This window comes from Microtus oregoni, unplaced genomic scaffold, assembly GCF_018167655.1.
Source record: "Microtus oregoni isolate MIOR12 unplaced genomic scaffold, Mior012 000046F_ref0000063, whole genome shotgun sequence".
NCBI lineage: Eukaryota > Metazoa > Chordata > Mammalia > Rodentia > Cricetidae > Microtus > Microtus oregoni.
Genome location: NW_024543220.1, coordinates 13,809,382 through 13,830,654, shown reverse-complemented (window position 1 = coordinate 13,830,654; position 21,273 = coordinate 13,809,382). Strand labels below are relative to the sequence as shown.

Sequence of the window (21,273 nt, the reverse complement as noted above, 5' to 3'; positions counted from 1 at the left end):
AGAGAGTCATCTTTTCATATCTAACCATGGAGGTTTTGTTTTTTACCTTGGTTTGTTAAAATAAAATTAATGGTGAATGGCTAGTAACAGTTTTTAAAAGCCTTATTTATTTTTGTTATATTTACTGGAATAATCTTGTCCTATATAGTGCATTAAGTTGCTGATTTCTTAGAACTCACCATCTTCTGCTACTTTTTGTTATATGTTTACATGCCGAACATAAACTGTGCATCTCCCTGCCTGCAACACAGTAAGCAACCCATAGAAAGTAGCCAGTCCAATGATGGAATGAACTGTCTTCTCTTGTCTACCACAAGAACCCAGCCACTACTTGGTGGTATGCAATAGATACTGCAGAGTAAATGGCTACAGATGATCTAGAAGTAATTGTCAATTCTCACGCACAACGTATGGTGCCCAAGTCAGCACAGCAAGGGGGCTAGAAAGACCCCCTTCCCCAGAGGGAAGGGACTGAAGTTCCTGTTTGTATTTCCTTAAATTCCCCACAGAGATTGTCCCCTGTGTCCCAAACCACAAAATCAATGCTTTGCAACAATGTGGTCTGAAGCAATTTTGCTTCATTTCCCTCTACAGACAAGGAACAAAGTTCCTTAAAACTTGAAGACTTGGTTTAGTTCCCTTTTACTCTTTTTAAAAGAAAGGTATCTGTACAGCTGTATCAACTCTCAAATTTCTAGTCTGACTGCCATGATCTTTGACTCACAGTTGGTTACTACACACTTGTACTTGGTTTGTTTTGTTTTTGTTGTTCACTTCATAGTGCAAATTAAAATAAAAATAGGCGTGAACATAAAAAAAGTTACACATCAAAGTGTACCATGTCCCATTCAAAGATTCCTTTTTCCAGTTTAATAAGTCATACAAAAAATGCTGTGACATTCGTTATAGGTCTACCCTCACCAACACAAGACATTGTCACCAGCTGCAGTGCCTTCTCTCAAGGTTTCGGTCTAAATCCCCCTCAATTACTTGCATTCAAATGGACTTCCTTATTTCCAACACCACACCGTCTCAGAGGATGAGATGGAGAAAAGGAACACAAGCCCCAAAGTGGGTTAAAAAAGAAATTCAAGAAGGTAGGCGCAGTGGCACACATCTTTAATCCCAGCACTCGTGAAGCAGAAGCAAGCAGATCTCTGTGACCCCAATGCCAGCCTGTCTACAGAGTTCCAGACAGCCAGAGACACACAGAGAAACCCTGTCTTGAAAAACCAAAAAAAGAAATTCAAAAAGGTGTTTTCAGTCGCACTTAAAAAGCGTAACTCTGGGAGCTGGAGAGATGGCTCAGTGGTTAAGAGCACTGCCTGCTCTTCCAAAGGTCCTGAGTTCAATTCCCAGCAACCACATGGTGGCTCACAACCATCTGTAATGAGGTCTGTTGCCCTCTTCTGGCCTGCAGGCATACACACAGAATACTGTATACATAATAAATAAATAAATAAATAAATGTTTAAAAAAAAAAAGCGTAACTTTGACTCTTGAGGAGGACCTGGATTCAATTCCCAGCACCCACAGAGCTGCACATAACTGTCTGTAACCCCAGTTCCAGGGACCCATAGCACCAGGCATTCATGTGCACATATATGTGCATGCAAGCAAAATATTCATATACATAAACATTTTTTTTAAAAAAATCTTCAAAAACCCCTGCAACTTCGAACTTGAAAATGGTATTTGCTCCATTGATAGGTTGTAGGTCACATCTCAACTCTGTAGAAACTGCCTCTCTGAAAAGATATGCAAGGAACTGAATAGTGGTTGTCACTGAAGGAAGAGAAAGTAGGGCTGGAGAACTGTGGCATACCTTTCTGAACTTTATACATAATGAATTGCTTTGTGTTGCTGGAGATGGAATGCAGGGCCTCCCATAGGCAAGGCCAGGGCTGTACCAAGAATTACATCACTGGTCCCGCATCAACTACTTTTAAGAAGCTGTTAGCTCGGGCTGGAGAGATGGCTCAGTGGTTAAGAGCATTGCCTGCCCTTCCAAAGGTCCTGAGTTCAATTCCTGGCAACCACATGGTGGCTCACAACCATCTGTAATGAGGTCTGGTGCCCTCTTCTGGCCTGCAGACATACAGACAGAGTATTGTATACATAATAAATAAATATTTAAAAAAAAAAAAAGAAGCTGTTAGCTAAAAGTCCTTTCAAATTGTGAGGCTGTGCTCAATTCTGTTTCATAGACAAGAACAGCACTGGAGGAAGTGTTGAGGGCTTTAATGGCACTTCACTACTGAACGTCACTGCAAACCTGCTCTTCTGCCAGGGCAGCAGTGTCCATGGGAAACCCTGCAAGTTTACCCCACCCAGATGGCCTACAGTGGAGCTATTCTGTTGCATCACTCCCTGAGCATTCAAATGGAAACAAAAGCCTGATACTGTAATAATTAGGAATGAAAAATAAAGGTATGCTAATGAGCTATTAAATATTAGAAAAATAATGAATATAACAATCCAATCGCAGATACACATGAGAAATGTGTATTACTGCCATTTTATTAAAATGTAAACCACCACAATGTAAACAGGGAGAAAGACGTCAAGGTTGGTACCATCTGCAACATAACTTATGCAGCTTGTACCAGCAAATGTAATACGATCTGTTGCTGGACACGATTGCACAATCTCAATTACCCAGAAGATTCTACCAAACAGGAAATTCATGGTGTGACTTTAAGTAACACAGGACTCATACTTAGAGATTAACACATCCAGAAGCCTGGAATTTGTTCCAAAACAAAACAAACCAATTCTCCAGACTCTTTGGAAAGCAGGAATGCAGATGAATTACTAAAAGACAGAAAGAGCTCATCTGCTGACCCCGATGCTTACTTTCTGATCGGGAGTTCTAATCTGATACCAAGTCTAAAAGATACTGTAGGAATACTTGAAAGTTCCTAAGACATTTCTGGAGTGGAAATTTTATTGTATGGATTTAATTTTAAACCCATTCCCAGAGCCTTGCAGGGTGGTGAAAGACATGCTCAGCGCCTGCAGAAGAGATGTCTCTGAGTTCCAGGCCAAGACAGTGAGGTTCAGAGCAGCCAGGGAGATACATAGTTTCAAACGAACAACAAAATACCAAAAATCACGGCGTGGCTTAAAATTGAAAAACATAGTTTCCTTTGCTATACATGTTCCAGGTTCTCACGAAAACCACTATGTACCTCGGTCCTTAAAGGCTGATAACGCTCCCCTTCAAAGGGGCTTTAAAAAAAAAAAAAAAGGCAAGCATCCCCAGGACTTGTTTCAATCAAAAACCTCTGAGCCCTAGTCCTACTTTTCTGATCCTAAGAAAGCCCAACAGGTCAGAATCCCTCTGGCTCCGCACTGAAAAACTGTTTTGTCAAACAATACTGAAATGAGCAGTGGGATGTGACTAAGCGGCGAGCAGTAGCGTCCTTGCAGGCGCTGCCACCCTCCCTCCCCCGAAAAGGAAATAAAGCTTTCGACCGAATCCGAAACACACGACGCAAGCTGGCACCGCGCTCCCCGAGATAAAGTCGGTATTTTAAGCTCTTCGGGGTACTGCTAATTCATGTGCGAACTCCAAAAGAACGGTTCGTAAACCAGGACTTTTCTATGGAGGATTGTAAAAGAAAAAAAATAAGAAAAAAAATTTCGGGAAAGGAGCGCTTTTTCTTGCAAGTTTCGTTCAGGTGACCGCAGTCCCCGGGCCAGGCTTTGCCCTACAGCTCCCCACAGAAGCTCCGCCCGGCTCGTCTGCTCTCCGGGGCAGGGCTCCAGCGTCCCAAGTGGCCGCACCCGGGGCCAGGGTCCTTCGGCTGCACGGCTGCAGAGGGACCCCGAGAGGAACAATCTTCTAAGCAGAGAGACAGCGCTGGGTGGAGCACCATCGCGGGGAGCCCACCGCGGACCCGCTCCTGCACATGGCTCCCGATCTACCTGCGTGTGCAGGGTGAGGGGTGCAGGACACGCACCGCTCCGACTGCCCCCTGCACCCCCACACACGCCCGGAGAATTCCTGCCGCTGGGCGCATCGCTGAGCTGTGGGGACAGGCCTGGCCCTCAGGCATGCATGGCCACCCTGCTTGCTCCACCGCGTCCCTCCACCCGAGGCCCGGCGACACTCACCAAACCGAGCCATAGGCGCCCGAGCCCACCGGGGACAGGTTCTGGTATCGCTCGGGCACCTCCCAGATGGTCTTGTTCAGCTCCTGCCGGTAGAACGTGGGCCTCTCCTGAGACATCTTCCAGCGGCGGCCGCGGGGCGAGGAGGTGGCCGAGCGGGGGGCCCCTGCCTGCAGCCGCACGCTCTCCTCTGCGCCTGCCGCTCGCCCGCCCGCCTGCCCTCCGCGCGGCTGGCCGGACCCTGCTGCCCCAGCCGCCCGCGCAGCTCCGGACGCTGTGACCCCCGGCGCGCGGCCTCTGTCAGGCGCGGCGGCTCCGACGAGCCTCAGCAAAGTGCGGGAGCCGGCTCTGCGGCTCAAGGCTGCTCCCGCCGCGGTCCCCCTGCAGCCGCTGCCCTGGCCGACACCGCACAACACCCGCTCGCGCCACAGCGCCCGCTCGGGCTCCAGTGGCCGAGATCCTCCAGGCAAGGACCGGGAGCCTCTCGTGGAAGTCTCGCGAGAACAGATCCCGGAGACAGCCCTCGGCCAGCCGAGATCTTACCCAATATGGAACCTGCCCGTGGGGGGGGGGGGAGGTTCGCGAGAGGGAGGCAGCTCTCGCGAGAAAAGAGACCCAGCTGGGGCGACGAGGCAGGAACTCGGGGACTGGGCTCCTCCAGGGCGCGGAGGACGAGTCCGCAGTGCATGCCGCGCGCGCCTCTTTGTGGTCGGCTTGGCGAATGCCTGGCGCCATGGCGGAAAGCCACTGACTGTGACAGCGTCGGGGCGGGGAAGGGGGGGGGGGAGCCAAAAGATCTTTGAACTGCAAGTCACCTGCTCATTGGAGCTCGCAATTTCCAAGAAACCCTTGCAAGAACAGACGGGCCCTGTCCAGAAAGCTGTTGCATTCCTGTCTGCTCAAGGACACGTGGCTTACTCCTGGGGGTGTTGACGAAATCTGCCCCTTAAGGAAATATTAACCCTGCCTCAAAGCCGAGGCTTTCCCTCCAGACGCTTCTAGTAGCTCTTAAATTTTCTCAAGCTGAAGAACCACTCTGGAAGTTCCAGAAGGAAATTCCAGGGACCCATAGGGAGTCGAATGGACAAGGTCAGAATAGACATCAAGAATGTGCGCTGTCAGGCTGGAGGCTAGCATTTGCAAGGTCTTGGGTTCCATCCCCGCACTGGAAGGGAAAGAGAAATATGTGTACATACACACACATATATATATAACTACATAAATTATTAGTAGGTAAGTCGTTCCATTTCAGGAAAGTCTCCTCTTACACACACACAAACACATGTTCATGAATATAATATGTGTATGTATATATGCAATGTTTATATGTTTTATACACACACATTATACAGCCTCTAATCCCAGCATTTGGAAGGATCAGCAGTTCAAGACCAGCCTCTGCAATGTAATTAGAGGCCAGCCCGGGCTATTATGAGATCGTATGTCAAACACCCCAAAACCTGTTACTGGAGTTTGAGACTGACCCCTGCCCTTTAGAGTTATCCAAAATGTAGAAATTTAAAGGAAACTTTGGAGAATCTTAAGAATCTAAACTTAGAGAAATTTTTAGACTTATGCCTCTGGGAGTATTGGGAGCAAGGCGACAGCCTCGCTTTTAGGCAAGTCCATTGACCTTGCTTGGGCCCTGGCTCCTGTGTCTACACGAGAAATCCTGCCCTACATTCCCACCTAGTGGAATCTTCTGTTTAAGCTAGTAATAAATGTGAACGGGGCAAGTTCAACCCATCCCTACCCACATCCACCCCGCCATGACCAACGCATGCCTGTGTTTGTTACACGGAGACGAAGGAAAAGGACTTCCTATTCTCGTGGCTATTTCTAGACCATCCAGAGGGTTCCCATGGCCCAGGGGTGTGGAGGGCAGCCAGGTACCCTTCTCCTCGCCCCAGACGTCACCCGCACAGCCGGAACGCCGGAGGGTTCTGCAGCAACGGCTCGGGAACTGCCGGCCTCCGCGTCCGCAGCGCCGCCGCCCGCCAGGCTGGAGCCGAGTCTGAACCCAGCGTCAGCGCTCCCGCCGGCCACCGGGAACCAGGTGAGCCTTGGTCGGGAGCCATCGGGAGCACTGGCTGCTGCCCGGGACCCTGGGGGCTCCGGCGCGTCCCAGGGCTGGGCTGTTGGGGTCACCTGCAACCCCGGAAGGTCCCCGGCACCCTTTGAATGATTTGCGCAACGAGTGGGTGAATGAATGAATGAATGAATGAATAAATAAATGAATGGCGGTGGTCCCTGGAACTTCTCTCTCGTATCGAAAGGCCGCGTGAAACAGTGACTAGAGACAGTGAGTTTTGCAGGCTGGGTCCTTCAAAAACTCTCCGTGTTGTCAAAAGCTGAGAGAACCGGTCTGTGGGCTTCACCACACTTCCACCCGATCAGTGTCCCCATCAGGCCTCAGCCCAAGGCTCCTTATCCTTTCAAACCTCATTGCTTTCGTTCATTTCGTTCTTTCTGGCTAAACCCTGTGCTCCACCTCCGCGCCTCCCACCCCATCTCCACCCGCACCCCCACTGCCCACTCCCCGTCTTGTCCGTCTTCCAGTCAAATCCCTATTTATAGATTATATATTGGGTCCGCCCATGAAACCTCCATTCAGCCCAGTGATGAGTCGCTCTCCAACCCACCCCCTTGGTAACACACTGTATGACCCTAAAGGAAGGTGTCCGTGTTTTACATGACCTATGATCAGCAGCTGGAGGGCTGTCACCTTCAATTATCTCCTGACACTAGACAACACTATTTGCGAACACCTTTGCAATGCGTGTCCCCTGTACACTCTCCATCAAAACTGAGAAGGTCACAGGCAACGAGTAGGTTTTGGTTGGGAATTACACGTGCTATTTTTAAAACTTGGAAGTGAATTTTGCCTAATGGTTATAGGAAACAAATAAAAGATGACTGTATCAGCTGAAAGAAATTCTTGCACCTTAACTTTCAGGGTTTCTTTTCTGCTGGGTCAAAATTTTATATATCAAGTTACTTTTTTGCATTTAAATATTTCAAATGGAGATTCTTTGAATCAGTCAGTGGCTGGGTGGATGGGCAGATAAGACGGATAAATGAATAAGGGCAGTAGATGTTTTGAAAGAGCTGGGTTAAAGCGCTTGTATTTTAATAGTATTCTAAATTTAGCACTTAGAGCCTGATTAAAGATAATTAAAGGCTAGGACTACGGCTCAGGGTAGAGCAGCCTAGCATGTGAGGCCCTCAGGTGCATTCCCAGTTCAGGAAGAAAAGAAAGGAATTAGAGCATGCCTGGCAGCGTATACCTGTAATCTCAGCATTTGATAGGCGGGGCAGGAGGACTGGGGGTTCAAGACCAGCTAGACTACATGAGATCCTGTCTCAAAAATTTAAATTAAAAATTAAAAAAGCCAAGACCGGAAAGGTAACTAGCTTATCTTAGATTATAGCACCCCTATATGCTACTCTATATCAGAATCATGCTGCTGCTGCTGTCTCTCTCTCTGGCTAAAACAAGGTCTTCCTATGGCTGGCCTGGAACTCAGAGATCTGCCTGCCTCTGTCTCTCGAGTGCTGGGATTAAAGCTGTGTGCCACTAATCTGGGCTCTCCCAACTCCTTGAAACATATTTTTGTGCTGCCCCAGAACTTGTGATTCAGGAAGTCTTGCTCGGTGTGGCCTACATGTCCGTAGGAGTTCTGCACATCCCAACATGTGCAGAAAGGGTTGGTGTGTGAGACATTGCTGGGGTTTTTATGAAAGCAAAAAGAGATGGAAGAGCTGGGGAGATTGTTCCATCAGGAAAGTACTTACTGAGAAAGCATAAGGACCGAGTTCAGACACCCAGAGCTGGGGAGGGGAAGGAACAGGGAGTTTATGACCACCCTGTCTGGCTGAATCAGTGCACTCTTGTTGAGTAAAAGAACCTGTTTCAAAAATAAGGTGGTTAAGAAGCTCTTGCAGAGGACCCAGGTTCAATTCCCAGAATTCATATGGTGTCTCACAACCATCTATAACTCCAATTCCTGGGGATCTGACACTCTCTTCTGTGCCAGAGGACACCAGGCACACACAGTGCATAATATACATGTAAAAGTAAAATAAAGCCGGGCCGTGGTGGTGCACACCTTTAATCCCAGCACTCAGGAGGCAGAGGCAGGTGAATCCCTGTAAATTTGAGGCTAGCCTGGTCTACAAAAGCTAGTTCTGTTACACTGTGAAACCCTGTTTTGAAAAATAAAAAAAAGTAAAAATAAAAATAGAATAAGGAAATCTTTACCAAAAAAAAAAAAAAAAAAAAGATGGAGAGCATAGACTCCTGGCCTCCACACATACTCCAAATACTCACATACACTACACACATGCATGCACACACACAAACACACCACACACACACCACATACATGCATGCACTCACACAAACATGCCACACACATGCATGCACACAAACACATATACAAAGTCATGGAGTTGGAGCCATTGCTGAGACTTCCAAAGAAACTCATAATAAGGAAGTCATGTGTTTCCTTTTGATGTTTCAGGGAGACATATGATCAGACATCACAGGCAGCGTTCCACCTGTCTCTCCACTGGGGCTCCATGCTTTTGTTTGCTTGGTCAGTTGGTTTCTTTCTTTCCAACTTATTCTAAATGACTTACTAACCTGTCCCTAGATCAGTATGACACAGAGGGTCTCTTAATTGTGCTTTTGCCTTGACCTCTCCTTCCCCAGCCGTGTTCAAAACAGCTTCTCCTACTGACAGAAAGTTTTATATCTGCACTGGTAGGATTTAAATTTAAAATATAAAATTTTACTTTACGAAAGTTAGGTTTAAGTAGTAAATTTATTAGCCGACGGCTCAGCATGCCGGACCATACAGCTCTAGGCAGCATCTCTGATTTAATGTCTCCTTAAGTATATCCCACATGTACATGACTCCTCCTCCGAATCCAGATCCTAGGAGATCCAGGACAAGTCACACCTCCAGGACCCTCTTGAAATGACTTTTGTTTGGCATGTGGTCTTGTTTGTTTATTTTGAAATAAGCTCTCCTATAACCAGGCTGACCTCAGACTTGCTACATAACAGAGGCTGGTCTTGAACCCTTGATCCTCCTGCCTCTGTGTGCCAAGTGCTGAGACTACAGGCATGTGCCACCACACCCAGCTCCCTCTAGAAACAGTTAAGCTGCTTATTTTGTGTGTGTGCTCATGTACGCAGGCCACACTGCCGAGTGCAGGTCAGGACACAGCTGTGGGAGTCGGTTCTCTCCTTCCACCACATGGGTCCAGGGATCCAGCTCGGGTCATCAGGCTTGGTGGCAGGTGCCTTCCCCAGCAGTCAGCTCACCGGCCCTCCTCTAGGGTACCTTTACCCCCCGCCCCCCCCCCCCAGTGTAAAGCAGAAGCAGACATGACTCAGATCTTTTGATTTTTTTAAAAAATATTTATTTATTTATTATGTATATAATATTCTGTGTGTATGTCTGAAGGCCAGAAGAGGGCACCGGACCTCATTACAGATGGTTGTGAGCCACCATGTGGTTGCTGGGAATTGAACTCAGGACCTTTGGAAGAGCAGGCAGTGCTCTTAACCTCTGAGCCATCTCTCCAGCCCCCGACTCAGATCTTTTGAATTCTTTCCCTTATATCATCTCTGATTGTGTCCAGTCCTCTCCCGGAAACGGCTATTCCTCTTCCCCGACTTGAGTTGAGTCTCAACTCACCTTCTCAGGGGCCATCAGTGTCGCCCTAAGTTACATGGTTTAAGACTTGACATCTGTTTTACAGACAGGGCCTGAACTGTGGCTGTGACTGAATCATTGTGGTGTGCTGAGGAACTTCCTACACCTGTCAGAAGAGACGAGTCTGGCGGCTGTGAGGAAAACACCAGCGTCTTCCCAGTGCAGAGCTACATAGTGAGAACAAAGATAGCCCCCCACACACCCGCACACATGTGCAGCCACGCACGCCTGAGCGCACACATGTGCAGCCACGCAACCTGAGCGCACACATGTGCAGCCACGCACACCTGAGCGCACACATGTGCAGCCACTCACACCTGAGCGCACACATGTGCAGCCACTCACACCTGAGCGCACACATGTGCAGCCACACACACCTGAGCGCACACATGTGCAGCCACACACACCTGAGCACACACATGCTACCACACATAGTAAGTAAGCGGTCAACACTGAAGTTGCCTAACTTCCTGAGCTGTGTTCTCATGTGGGGTCTTGTGTCCAATTGCTCTGATAGGCTCTTGGTATGTGGCCCAGGATGATCTCAGCCTCATGGTCCTTCTGCCCCTGTGTCTACAGTGCTGGGATTACAGGCCAGGCTACCACACCTGACACCTTGTCCATTTTGAACATGAGAATAACATGTCCTTTGAGAGTAAAATTATACAACACGGAGGAAGGGTCATATCAAACTGCAGTGCAAATGTAACATCATTATGTATGAATTACATTCCCATCAAAGTATGTTGAAAGGCAGGCACAGTTAGACACGCCCCTGGTCCCAGTGCTCGGACTGAATTAGGGTGCTTGCTGAAGACTCATCATTCAAAACCAGACTGAGCAACAAAGAAAGTTTCTAGTTTAAAAAACAAACAAACAGACACAAAGATAGTAGATAATTTGGGACATGGAAGCTGGAGGATCATGAATTCAAGGCTATCCTTGGCTACATTGTTTGTTTGAGGCCAACCTGGACTACAGGAGACCTTCTCTCCAAGAAACAGCAAGGGTACTGGAGAGATGGCTCAGCCAATAAACGCAGACCCAGCTTTTGCAGAGGACCTGAGCTTGGATCCCAGTAACACGTTGGAAAGCTCATAAGCACCAACTCCTGCTCCCGTTTCAGGGCTTGGAGAGCACGTGTACTCACACGGAAGCACACACAAACACACACACACAAATAGTAAAAGTATCTTTTTTTTCTTTCTTTTCTTTTTCTTTCCTCGCCCCTTCCCCCTTCAACCCTCCCCCAAGGTCCCCATGCTCCCAATTTACTCAGGAAATCTTGTCTTTTTCTACTTCCCATGTAGATTAGATCTATGTAAGTCTCTCTTAGTCTATGTACGTCTCTCTTAGTGTCCGCATTGTTGTCTAAGTTCTCTGGGATTGTGGTTTGTAGGCTGGCTTTCTTTTGTTTTATGTTTAAAAACCACCTATGAGTGAGTACATGTGATAACTGTCTTTCTGTGTCTGGGTTACCTCACTCAAAATAATGTTCTCTAGCTCCATCCATTTTCCTGCAAAATTCAAGCTGTCATTATTTTTTTCTGCTTGTAATATTCCATTGTGTAAATGTACCACATTTTCCTTATTCATTCTTCGGTCGAGGGACATTTAAATTGTTTCCAGGTTCTGGCTATGACAAACAAAGTTGCTATGAACATAGTTGAGCACATGTCCTTGTGGCACGATTGAGCATCTTTGGATATATACCCAAAAGTGGTATTACTGGGTCTTGAGGAAGGTTGTTTCCTAATGTTCTGAGAAATCACCACACTGACATCCAAAGGGGCTGTACCAGCTTGCATTCCCACCAGCAATGCAGAAGTGTTCCCTTTACCCCACAACCTCTCCAGCATAAGTTGTCATCAGTGTTTTTGATCTTGGCCATTCTTACAGGTGTTAGATAGAATCTCAGAGTTGTTTCGATTTGCATTTCTCTGATGACTAAGGATGTTGAACATTTCCTTAAGTGTCTTTCAGCCATTTTAGATTCCTCTGTTGAGAGTTCTCTATTAAGGTCTGTATTCCATTTTTTTTATTGGATTATGTGATCTTTTGGTGTCTAATTTCTTGAGTTCTTTGTATATTTTGGAGATCAGACCTCTGTCTGATGTGGAAGATCTCTTTCCATTCTGTAGGCTGTTGTTTTGTCTTGTTGACCATGTCCTTTGCTTAACAAAAGCTTTTCAGTTTCAGGAGGTCCCATTTATTAATTGTTTCTCTCAGTGTCTGTGCTGCTGGGGTTCTATTTAGGAAGTGGGTCCCTGTGCTAATGTGTTCAAGTATACTTCCCACTTTCTCTTCTATGAAGTTCAGTGTGGCTGGCTTTATGTTGAGGTCTTTGATCCATTTGGACTTGATAAAAGTATCTTTTTTTAAAAAAAATCAAGAAAATGCTTATGATTTAAATTTCTAAAAATGTACTTATCTTTTGAGATAGGGTCTCCCTGTGTAGTCCTGGCTGGTTTAGAAATTGCTATATAGATCAGGCTGTCCTCAAACTCATAGAAATCCTTCTGTCTCTGCATGCCAGGTACTGGGATTAACAAGCACCTAACCCTAAATATTTTGTGTTACGTTGATTTATCTGGTGGTAGGAGTGGCGTATGTTACCGCAGGTTGTATGTGAAGTCAGAGGACCGTTTACGGGGACAGGTATTCTCCTGTCATGTGGACCCCAGGATCACACACAGGTCATCAGGTCGTCGGGCTTTCCAGCAACACCTTTTGCCACTGAGCTGTCTGGTCTTATCGGCCCTAACACCCGTTTTCATTTCGCGTCTTTCCAGCTCCCCCAGGAAGAATGCAGGCAGAGAGGAGCATCCAGAGTCTGGGCAGCAGATACAGGCAAATCCCCTTCGCATATGATGTCAAGCGAAACGTGTACAACGAGGAGAATTTCCAACAGGAGCACAAGAGGAAGGCTCCCTCTTCCGGGAACGTGGACATCAACATCACCACCTTTAAACACCACGTCCAGTGCCGGTGCGTGTCCTCTACCTCTCAGTGGCCACCAAGCCAGGCAGGAGCCAACTCTAACCGGACTCCTCTGCGGCCCACTTCTATCTCTCTCTCTCTCCCTTCTCTGGATCCCTGTTGTCAGAACCGTGCTGTTCACTGTGTGATGTTTTCTGTTGTTGTTGGCTGTGTGTGTGTGTGTGTGTGTGTGTGTGTGTGTGTCTGTCTGTGGGCGTTTCTGTGTCTGTCTGTCGTCGGTGGGTCTCTGTGTGTGTGTGTGTCTGTGTATCTGTGTGTCTGTGTGCCTGTATATGTCTTGCAGGGTCCTCTGATTATAAACCTCTTTGGCACCGTCTTTGAGCCTGTTTTCTAGTATTCTACTATAACCAAAGGTGCAAGGCTGAGTAACTTATAGAGGTTTGTTTGGCTCATGGTTCCGATAGCCAGTGGGTCCAAACAGTCCTAGTGAGGACACCCTGCTGTGTCACAATGCAGCTGAGAAGTGGAAAGGGAAGCTGGCAAGTGGTCAAGGCATGGAGCAGCCTCACTTTATAAAACCTGCTCTCCAGGTGCAAATTCAGCCCCACAATAGCTAGATCCAGGCATGAAGGAGCAGCTCCCATAGCCAAGGTCTCACTATGTGTTACTTCCAAACATTGCCTCCTTTGGACCCAAGCTCTCAGCACTTGAATCTTTGTGCAAGACTACACAGTCCAGCCTCTGTAGCCATAAAGACCTCCTGCAGTATCTCGGGATGATGTCTAATAAACACATTGTTCCATCAGGGCAGGCAAAATGGCTCAGTGGGTAAAAGGTGCTTGCTGTAAAGCCTGAGGACTTGAGTTCTAATCCCGGGACCACATGGTGGAAGAAGAGAAATGACTCTACAAAGCTGTTCCCCATTCCACTCCACACTAAACAGATGTGATAAAACACCAACCACCACTAGCAGTCTTCCAGAAAGACAGCTCTGACGGACTAAGCAATAGTAACAGAGAGGACACACCGCCTCCAACTCCCCGTGACTAGCTAGGGATTCTGAACCTGTTCCTGTGCCATGAACCTCTCAGCAAACTGACAAAGTGAAAGGACACTTTCCACAATATTTTCTTTCATTAATTTTGTTTTGTTTTGTTCTTTTTCTTTTTCAAGACGGGGCCTCCTACTCTCTATGTAGTCCAGCCTAGCCTGAAGTCCTGAGCCTCCTGCTTCCATGTCCCCAGTGCTAGGTCTGTAGGCATGCACCCCCAGTTCTATAGGGGCGCACCACCACCCCCAGCTGTATAGGGGCGCACCACCACCCTCAGCTCTATAGGGGCGCACCGCCACCCCCAGCTCTGTAGGGGCGCACCGCCACCCCCGCCCCACCACCCCCAGCTCTATAGGGGTGCACCACCACCCCCAGCTCTGTAGGGGCGCACCGCCACCCCAGCTCTATAGGGGCGCACCGCCACCCCAGCTCTATAGGGGCGCACCGCCACCCCAGCTCTATAGGGGCGCACCGCCACCCCAGCTCTATAGGGGCGCACCGCCACCCCCAGCTCTATAGGGGCACACCGCCACCCCCGCCCCACCACCCCCAGCTCTATAGGGGCGCACCGCCACCCCCAGCTCTATAGGGGCGCACCGCCACCCCAGCTCTATAGGGGCGCACCACCACCCCAGCTCTATAGGGGCGCACCGCCACCCCAGCTCTATAGGGGCGCACCGCCACCCCAGCTCTATAGGGGCGCACCGCCACCCCAGCTCTATAGGGGCGCACCGCCACCCCAGCTCTATAGGGGCGCACCGCCACCCCAGCTCTATAGGGGCGCACTGCCACCCCCGCCCCACCACCCCCAGCTCTATAGGGGCGCACCACCACCCCCAGCTCTATAGGGGCGCACCGCCACCCCCGCCCCACCACCCCCAGCTCTATAGGGGCGCACCGCCACCCCAGCTCTATAGGGGCGCACCACCACCCCCAGCTCTATAGGGGCGCACCGCCACTCTCAGCTCTTTTGCTTTTTATCCCCAGTACTGGACCTTGAACCCACAGTTTGACATATGCTAGGCAAGCACTCTGTCATAGATTTGTGCCATTGTGTGTGTGTTTATTATAGTAAAAAATATATAGTATGCCCTGGGTGTCCTGAAACTCGCTCTGTAAACCAGGCTGGCCTCGAACTCATAGAGATCCACCTGCCTCTGCCTCCTAAGTGCTGGGATTAAAGGTGTGCGCCACCACCGCCCGGCTGTGTTTTGACCATTTTTAAGTGTGGGATTTCGTGGCATAATTGTTATTGTGCAACTACCGCCACAGTCGATTTGTGAAACCTTTTCATCACCTCAAACAGACACTCTGTACTCATTAAGCAATGATTCTCTGCCTCTCACCCCACACCCACTGTCCCTGCGAGTCTGCCTCTTCGAGATGGACCTACGAACCCGCCCCTTGTGATTCAAGCAGAGCCACAGCATTTGTCTTTCTGCGTCTCTCTTGTTTTATTTAATATCATACTCTCAAGACCCACCCACATTATAGCAAGGGCCAGCACGCTTCCTTTTTTCTATGGCAGAGTAATAATCCATTGTGTTTTGTATACACTTTGTCTATCCATCCATTGGTTAATAGATACTTGGGTCATTTCCATCTTTTGGCCTCTGAGAATAACATTGCTGTGAATATTGGCACAGATCTGTTTCAATCACCGTTTTTAATCCTCTCAGGACCCTGTCTAGGGGTAGAATTCCCAGGTCATATGAGAGTTCTCTGTGCGGTTGTGTGTGTACACATGTCCATGTGGATGTGCACATATGTGTGCACAAACACACAGAGGCCAGAGACTCATGTCAAGCATCCCTCTCTATCACTTCCCACCTTTAGTTTCGAGGCAGGATCTCTCGCTGAACCGGGAGTTCCTGGGCAGGGTCCCTCGCTGAACCGGGAGCTCTTGGATTAAGCTAGGCTGGCTGAGCAGTGAGCTGCAGGGACCCTTGATCTCCACTGCCCCAGCTGCAGATTTCAAGCTACATTGCCCACCTGGTTCTTTCATCTTCCACGAGCTGAGGATCTGAATGCCATCCTCATGCTTACACAGCAGGTCCTTTGCCAGGCAAGCTGGCTCTCTGCCCTTTTTGTTTCTTTGATATGGGGGTCTCACTATTAGTCCTGGCTGGCCTGAGACTCACCATCCTCCTGCCTCAGCCTCCTGAATGCTAAGATCACAGGCATACTTTACATCGCTTGCTAACTTTGGAGGAGCTGGTATATTAGTTTCTACAATGCAGGCACTATTCTACATTCCTGCTGGAGATGAAAAAGGATTCTAATTTTATGCACTCTCCAAAATTTCCTTTCCATCTTTTGCATTATCCCCATCTTAGCATATATGAAGTGGTGTCTCTTTGTGCTGGTTGCTTTTTTTTTTTATCTTGTTCGAGCAAGTTTTTCCTGTGTTTATTGGTCATTCTTGTATCTTCAGAGACAAAAATGTCTCATTTCTTTTCCCCTTTCAACATCAAGTCATTTTTCTTTTCATCATTGAGTTGAAAGATGGTTTTGTTTTGTTTTTGAGACAGGGTCTCTTTGGTAGCTTTGGCTGTCCTAGAACTAGCTCGGTAGACCAGGTTGTCCTTGAACTCACAGAGGTGCACCTGCCTCTGCCTCCCAAGTGCTTACGGGCCACCCCTATCTGGCTGAGTTGGGGATTTTTTTAAATATTCAGTTCTTTTCTGATGATTTGTAATTTTTTTTAACTCTTTAAGTTGTCATTTTCCTCCATTAAAGTCTTTTAAAAATATTTATCTTGGGGGGTCACAGACAGGCAGCCTGGTCTACAGAGTGAGTTTCAGAACAGAAAAAAAACCCTGTCAGAAGAAGAGGAGGAGGAGAAAGGAAGGAAAGGAGGGAGGGAGGAAGAAAAGAAAGAAAGAAAGAGAGAGAGAGAAAGAGAAAAACAGTCTTATGCTAGGCAGTGGTGGCACACGCCTTTAATCCCAGCTCCAGTACTTGGGAGGCAAAGGCAGGAATATCTCTGAGTTTGAGGCTAGCCTGGTCTACGAAGTAAGTTCCAGGACAGCCAGCACTACACAGAGAAATCCTGTCTTAAAAAAACAAACAAGCAAAAAAAATTATTATTTTTAATTATGTGTAGTTGTTTGTGTCTGTATGTGGGAATGTACACGTGACTGCAGGCCTGGAACTACAATTATGGGCAGCTGTGAGCCACCATGACAGCTGGGAACCAAACCCTGGACCTCAGGAAGAGCAGCCAGTGCTCTTAGGCACTGAGCCCCCTCTCCAGCCCTGAAAGGATTTTACTTTGATAAAAATTCAATCTATGTTTTAGCCTAAGAATTTTATACTTTAGCTCCTTTTTTTTTCTCTTTCGGCTAGAGGTTGAACATGGGGCTTCCCACTCATGTGGCAAGGGCTCCCCCGCTGAGCTGTATCCAACTCTCTTCTTACTTTTTATTTTGAAACAAGGTCTTAAGTTTCCCAGATTGGTCTTGGACTCACTCGATAGCCTAGACGGGCTTTGAACTTAGAATCTTCCTGTCCCTGCATCCCAAGTAGCTGAGATTAACAGGCCTGAGCCACTACGCCTGTTGGTGTTCACTTTTAAGTCTTTGATCTATTTTTAGTTTTTAGTACCCTGTGTAAAGTCAGGGTCCAACTTTATTCCTTAATTTATAGATATTCCACTTTAACAGCATGGTCTGTTGAAGAGAATGTTACTTTCCCATTCTCAGCACCAGGCGGTGGTGGCGCACACCTTTAATCCCAGCACTCGGGAGGCAGAGGCAGGCGGATCTCTGTGATTTGAGACGAGCCTGGTCTACAAGAGCTAGTTCCAGGACAGGCTCCAAAGCTACAGAGAAACACTGTCTTGAAAAACTAAAGAAAGGGAGGAAGGAGGAAGGAGGAAGGAAGGAAGGAAGAAAGGAGGGAGGGAGGGAGGGAGGGAGGGAGGGAGGAAGGAAGAGAGAAAGGTCTCAGTAAGAATAGTTTTAATTTAATTTGTTTTTTCAAGACAGGATTTCTCCGCATAACAGTCTCGGCTATTTTGGAATTTTCACTGTAGACCAGGCTGGCCTTGAACTCACAGAGATCCTCTTGCTTCTGCCTCCCGAGTGCTGGGATTAAAGGCTTGTGACATTTTTTTTCCTGTTTTTGTTTGTTTGTTTTTCATTCTTAATTATGTGTATATGTACGTGGGTCTGTGTATGACACTTCAGGTGTCTGCAGAGGGGAGAGGGATCAAATCTCCTACAACCAGAGTTTCATATGGCCGTGAACCACTGATGTGAATTCTGGGAGCTGAGCTCAGGTCCTCTGCAAGAGTAGCACAAACTCTTAACTGATTAAGTCATCTCTCTGCCCAATACTTATTAATATATAAAGTAGATAAAATTATAAGGTAAAACAGTTGTATTAAAATCTAGTGAGCCAGACGGCGGTGGTGCACACCTTTAATCCCAGCCTTTAGTACATATATATGTGTGTGTGTATGTGTGTGTTTGTGTGCATGTGCCTAGTAACTACATAGTGAAAACCATAGTTTCAAGGAAGTAAGGAATGTAAATAAGATGTGAAGATATTTATCACAAGAAAAGGGTACCTATGGCAACAGTAATGCTCTGGTTACCGCAGTCAGTTCTGGGCTTATGCTTCAGTTTATAATCAATATTCCTAATTGAAGGAGCCTGTCACCCCAGGGAGCCTGAGGTGGAAGGATTGTCATGAGTCTGAGGTCACCTAAATTACATATACAATGCCTACAATAGCTACAGAGCAAGTAGTCTCCAAACAAACAAACAAAACATAATTGAAGGAAATATGAAATTTAGTCCTGAAGTTACTGGAAATAATGACTCTTTTAGCCCCAAATTCACATTCACCTCCAATTCTGCCTGAGACCCCCAGGGTCCACTAACTGAATCCCGTGTGAGCTGTTTCGTGACCAAGGGTAACTCTCGCGGCTCTAGTTGCCCTCCCCACATCCGGCCTTATCTGTCCCTAATCCCCTGCTCTCCTATCACAATCTGGCCTGCAGTTGCCGATAGCAAAGTCCGCCGCACCTCTGCTTCCGATGCTCCACTCCCTCTATTCATGTCCTGCCTTGTGCAAGCTGCAGTTGGACGTCCCCTCTCTGCTTCCGTGTCACAACCCTAACTTCCTCCACCTCGGGCAGCAGAAGGGAACGTGTGCCAATGGGGACATTTCTCACCAGGGCAGGTGGAAGGCCCTGGGTTCCACCCCCAGAATCCCAGCAAGCAAAGAGACAAAACGATTGCTTTTTATAACTTTACCCTTATAAACAATTATTACTAAAGCTATTTCAGTTTATCTGGTCTCTGCTTCACCATTCCACCTAGACACTTAAAAACGACCGAGTCAGCTTCCTGTAGGCCTTTTTATTTTACTTTATCTTTAATTTAAAGTCTTGGTGTGGTAGTACATGCCTTTAAGCCTAGCACTCAGCAGGCAAAGAGGCCAACCTGTTCTACTCAGAGTTCCAGACCAACCAGGACTACATCATGAGACACTGTCTGCAAAAAGAGTTGCATGCTGTGTGTGTGTATTTTATTTATATGTATGTATCTGTATACACGGATGCCATGTGTGTGCAGGTGTCCATGAGGGTCAGGAGAGCACGGTAAATCCCCTGGAGTTGGAGCTACAGGCAGTTGTGAGCCACCTGACAAGGATCTGAACTCTGGTCCTCTGCAAGAGTTCTTAACCTCTTAACCTCTGAGCCGTATTTCCAGCCTCTCCCGTGGGCTTTTATAGATGTTCTGAGTCTCAGCTTCTATTTTTAAAATCTTTTCTTTTATTGCTCACATTTTTCTTTCTCTTCTCTTCATATTCCCACTTCTAAAACACAGTTCTGGCCTCTTCTGAATTTTAACCAGAAATCTAGGCCAGCAGGGCACTGAAAGCATGGCTCTGAGCTCCGGATGCCCAGCTGTGTGACTGTTGGTAACTTATCTAGCTCCCCTCTTCCCGTGCCGCCTCTCCTCTGTGTAGTGGGGCTGATTATGGCACCTGCTTTGGCTCTATAAGGAGGATTTAAAGGATATGGTGGTGGTGGTGGTGTTTGTTTTTTTTTTTGTTGTTGTTGTTGTTGTTTATGTCTAGAAAATAGTAAACACTATGTAAGTGGTTTTGGTTTTCTGGTCTTGAGGAACATTTTTAGTAAACAAAATTATCTGTCAAGTCCATCTCTTCCTTTCTGCAGAAACACATCTTATCTCTTCCCTCATTTTCTTTCTCTTGATTAGCAACTACCTCTGCCCCTTTCATGTCAAAATGCGCTGTGCTGTCTTACCAGCTCCTGCACTCCTCACTCTTTCACTTGGTCGCAGACAGCTCAGGCCGCCCTCAATTTACTGTGTAGCCAAGGACGACCTTGAACCACAGATCTTCTGATTCTCTACTTCCCAAGTGCTAGGGATACAGATGTGTGCCAGCAGGTCACTCACATTCCGTGTGTGTGTGTGTGTGCATACCCATGTGTGGAAGTCAGCTAACAACCCTGGGTTGGTCCTTACCTTCCCCTGCGTTAGAGATACTGTCTTTGTTGTTTTCTGCCACATACGCCAGACTGGCTGGCTGTTCAGCTTCTGAGGATCCTGTCTCCACTCCGCATCTCCCTGCAGGTCACTGAGATTACAAGCTCTTAAACTACGTGTCTGGTTTTCACCCTGGTCCTGGGAACTCAGATTCAGGTCTTCATACTGCACCACGCCCCGAGCTCACATTTCTCACTTAATCAGACTTTCTCTCTAAATGCCTTCCATCTCCCCCATCAGCTCCTTTTGTTCTTTGAGCCATCTCCCTTCTTGGCTCTGTGTCGCTCAGACCATCTTGATTCCATGCCCACTTCAGTTTTCCCCGATGCCGACTCTACAGGGTTAGTGGTCTTCAGCCAGATGCACGTGTCTGAGAGGGAACCCTGCGCCAGGTGGTGGCACAGGTTGTCTCAGCACCATGTTCTGGGTTTCCATGCACACCAAGATCACTCTGTCTGATTATGATTGTACACCTACCTCGAACCCAGCGACCCACATGGAAATAGCAGCTCAACCTTCCTCCAGAACCTGGAGCAGGTCGGAGGAGCATCTGTCATAAGGGGGCTCCGAGTCTGTAGAAAGTAGAACACTGAGCTCGGTGTCAGGAGACGTGGCTTTCTGCCCCAACTCTGCTCATGTTTGTGACACTGACTTTGGGGAAACCATTCCTACTTATCTGGCCTCATCTACCTTAAGGATGCTTATGGTCATGCAAGACAAAATACGTGGGATCAGGGCTCAGCAGTTAAGAGCATTTGTTACTCTTGCAGAGGACCCAAGTTCAATTGCCATCAACCACTTGGTGGTTCCTAACCATCTGCAATTCCAGTTTCAGGGGATCTAGCGCCCTCTTTTGGCCTCCTTGAACACTGCATGCACATGGTACACAGACATACAGGCAAAACACTCATAT

The 21,273-nt window shown here is 47.6% G+C and overlaps 2 protein-coding genes across 4 annotated transcripts in view; one reads left to right on the top strand and one right to left on the bottom strand.

Moving 5' to 3' along the window:
- Mapk14 (mitogen-activated protein kinase 14) overlaps positions 1–4,645 on the bottom strand; it is a 62,368-nt gene extending 57,723 nt beyond the window's left edge. Inside the window, exon 1 of one of the 3 annotated variants that reach the window (XM_041634345.1) lies at positions 4,120–4,645. In XM_041634345.1, the coding sequence (XP_041490279.1) occupies positions 4,120–4,235 (116 nt within the window). In that variant the 5' untranslated portion in view covers positions 4,236–4,645. The remainder of the gene's footprint in view (positions 1–4,119) is intronic. The other 2 variants (XM_041634344.1, XM_041634343.1) reach the window with 2 other exon arrangements.
- Positions 4,646–6,046: 1,401 nt separating this feature from the next.
- Positions 6,047–21,273, top strand: part of Slc26a8 (solute carrier family 26 member 8) — a 52,657-nt gene continuing 37,430 nt past the window's right edge. Inside the window, exons 1-2 of the mRNA XM_041634960.1 lie at positions 6,047–6,172; positions 12,635–12,830. Of these exons, the coding sequence (XP_041490894.1) occupies positions 12,649–12,830 (182 nt within the window). The 5' untranslated portion in view covers positions 6,047–6,172; positions 12,635–12,648. The remainder of the gene's footprint in view (positions 6,173–12,634; positions 12,831–21,273) is intronic.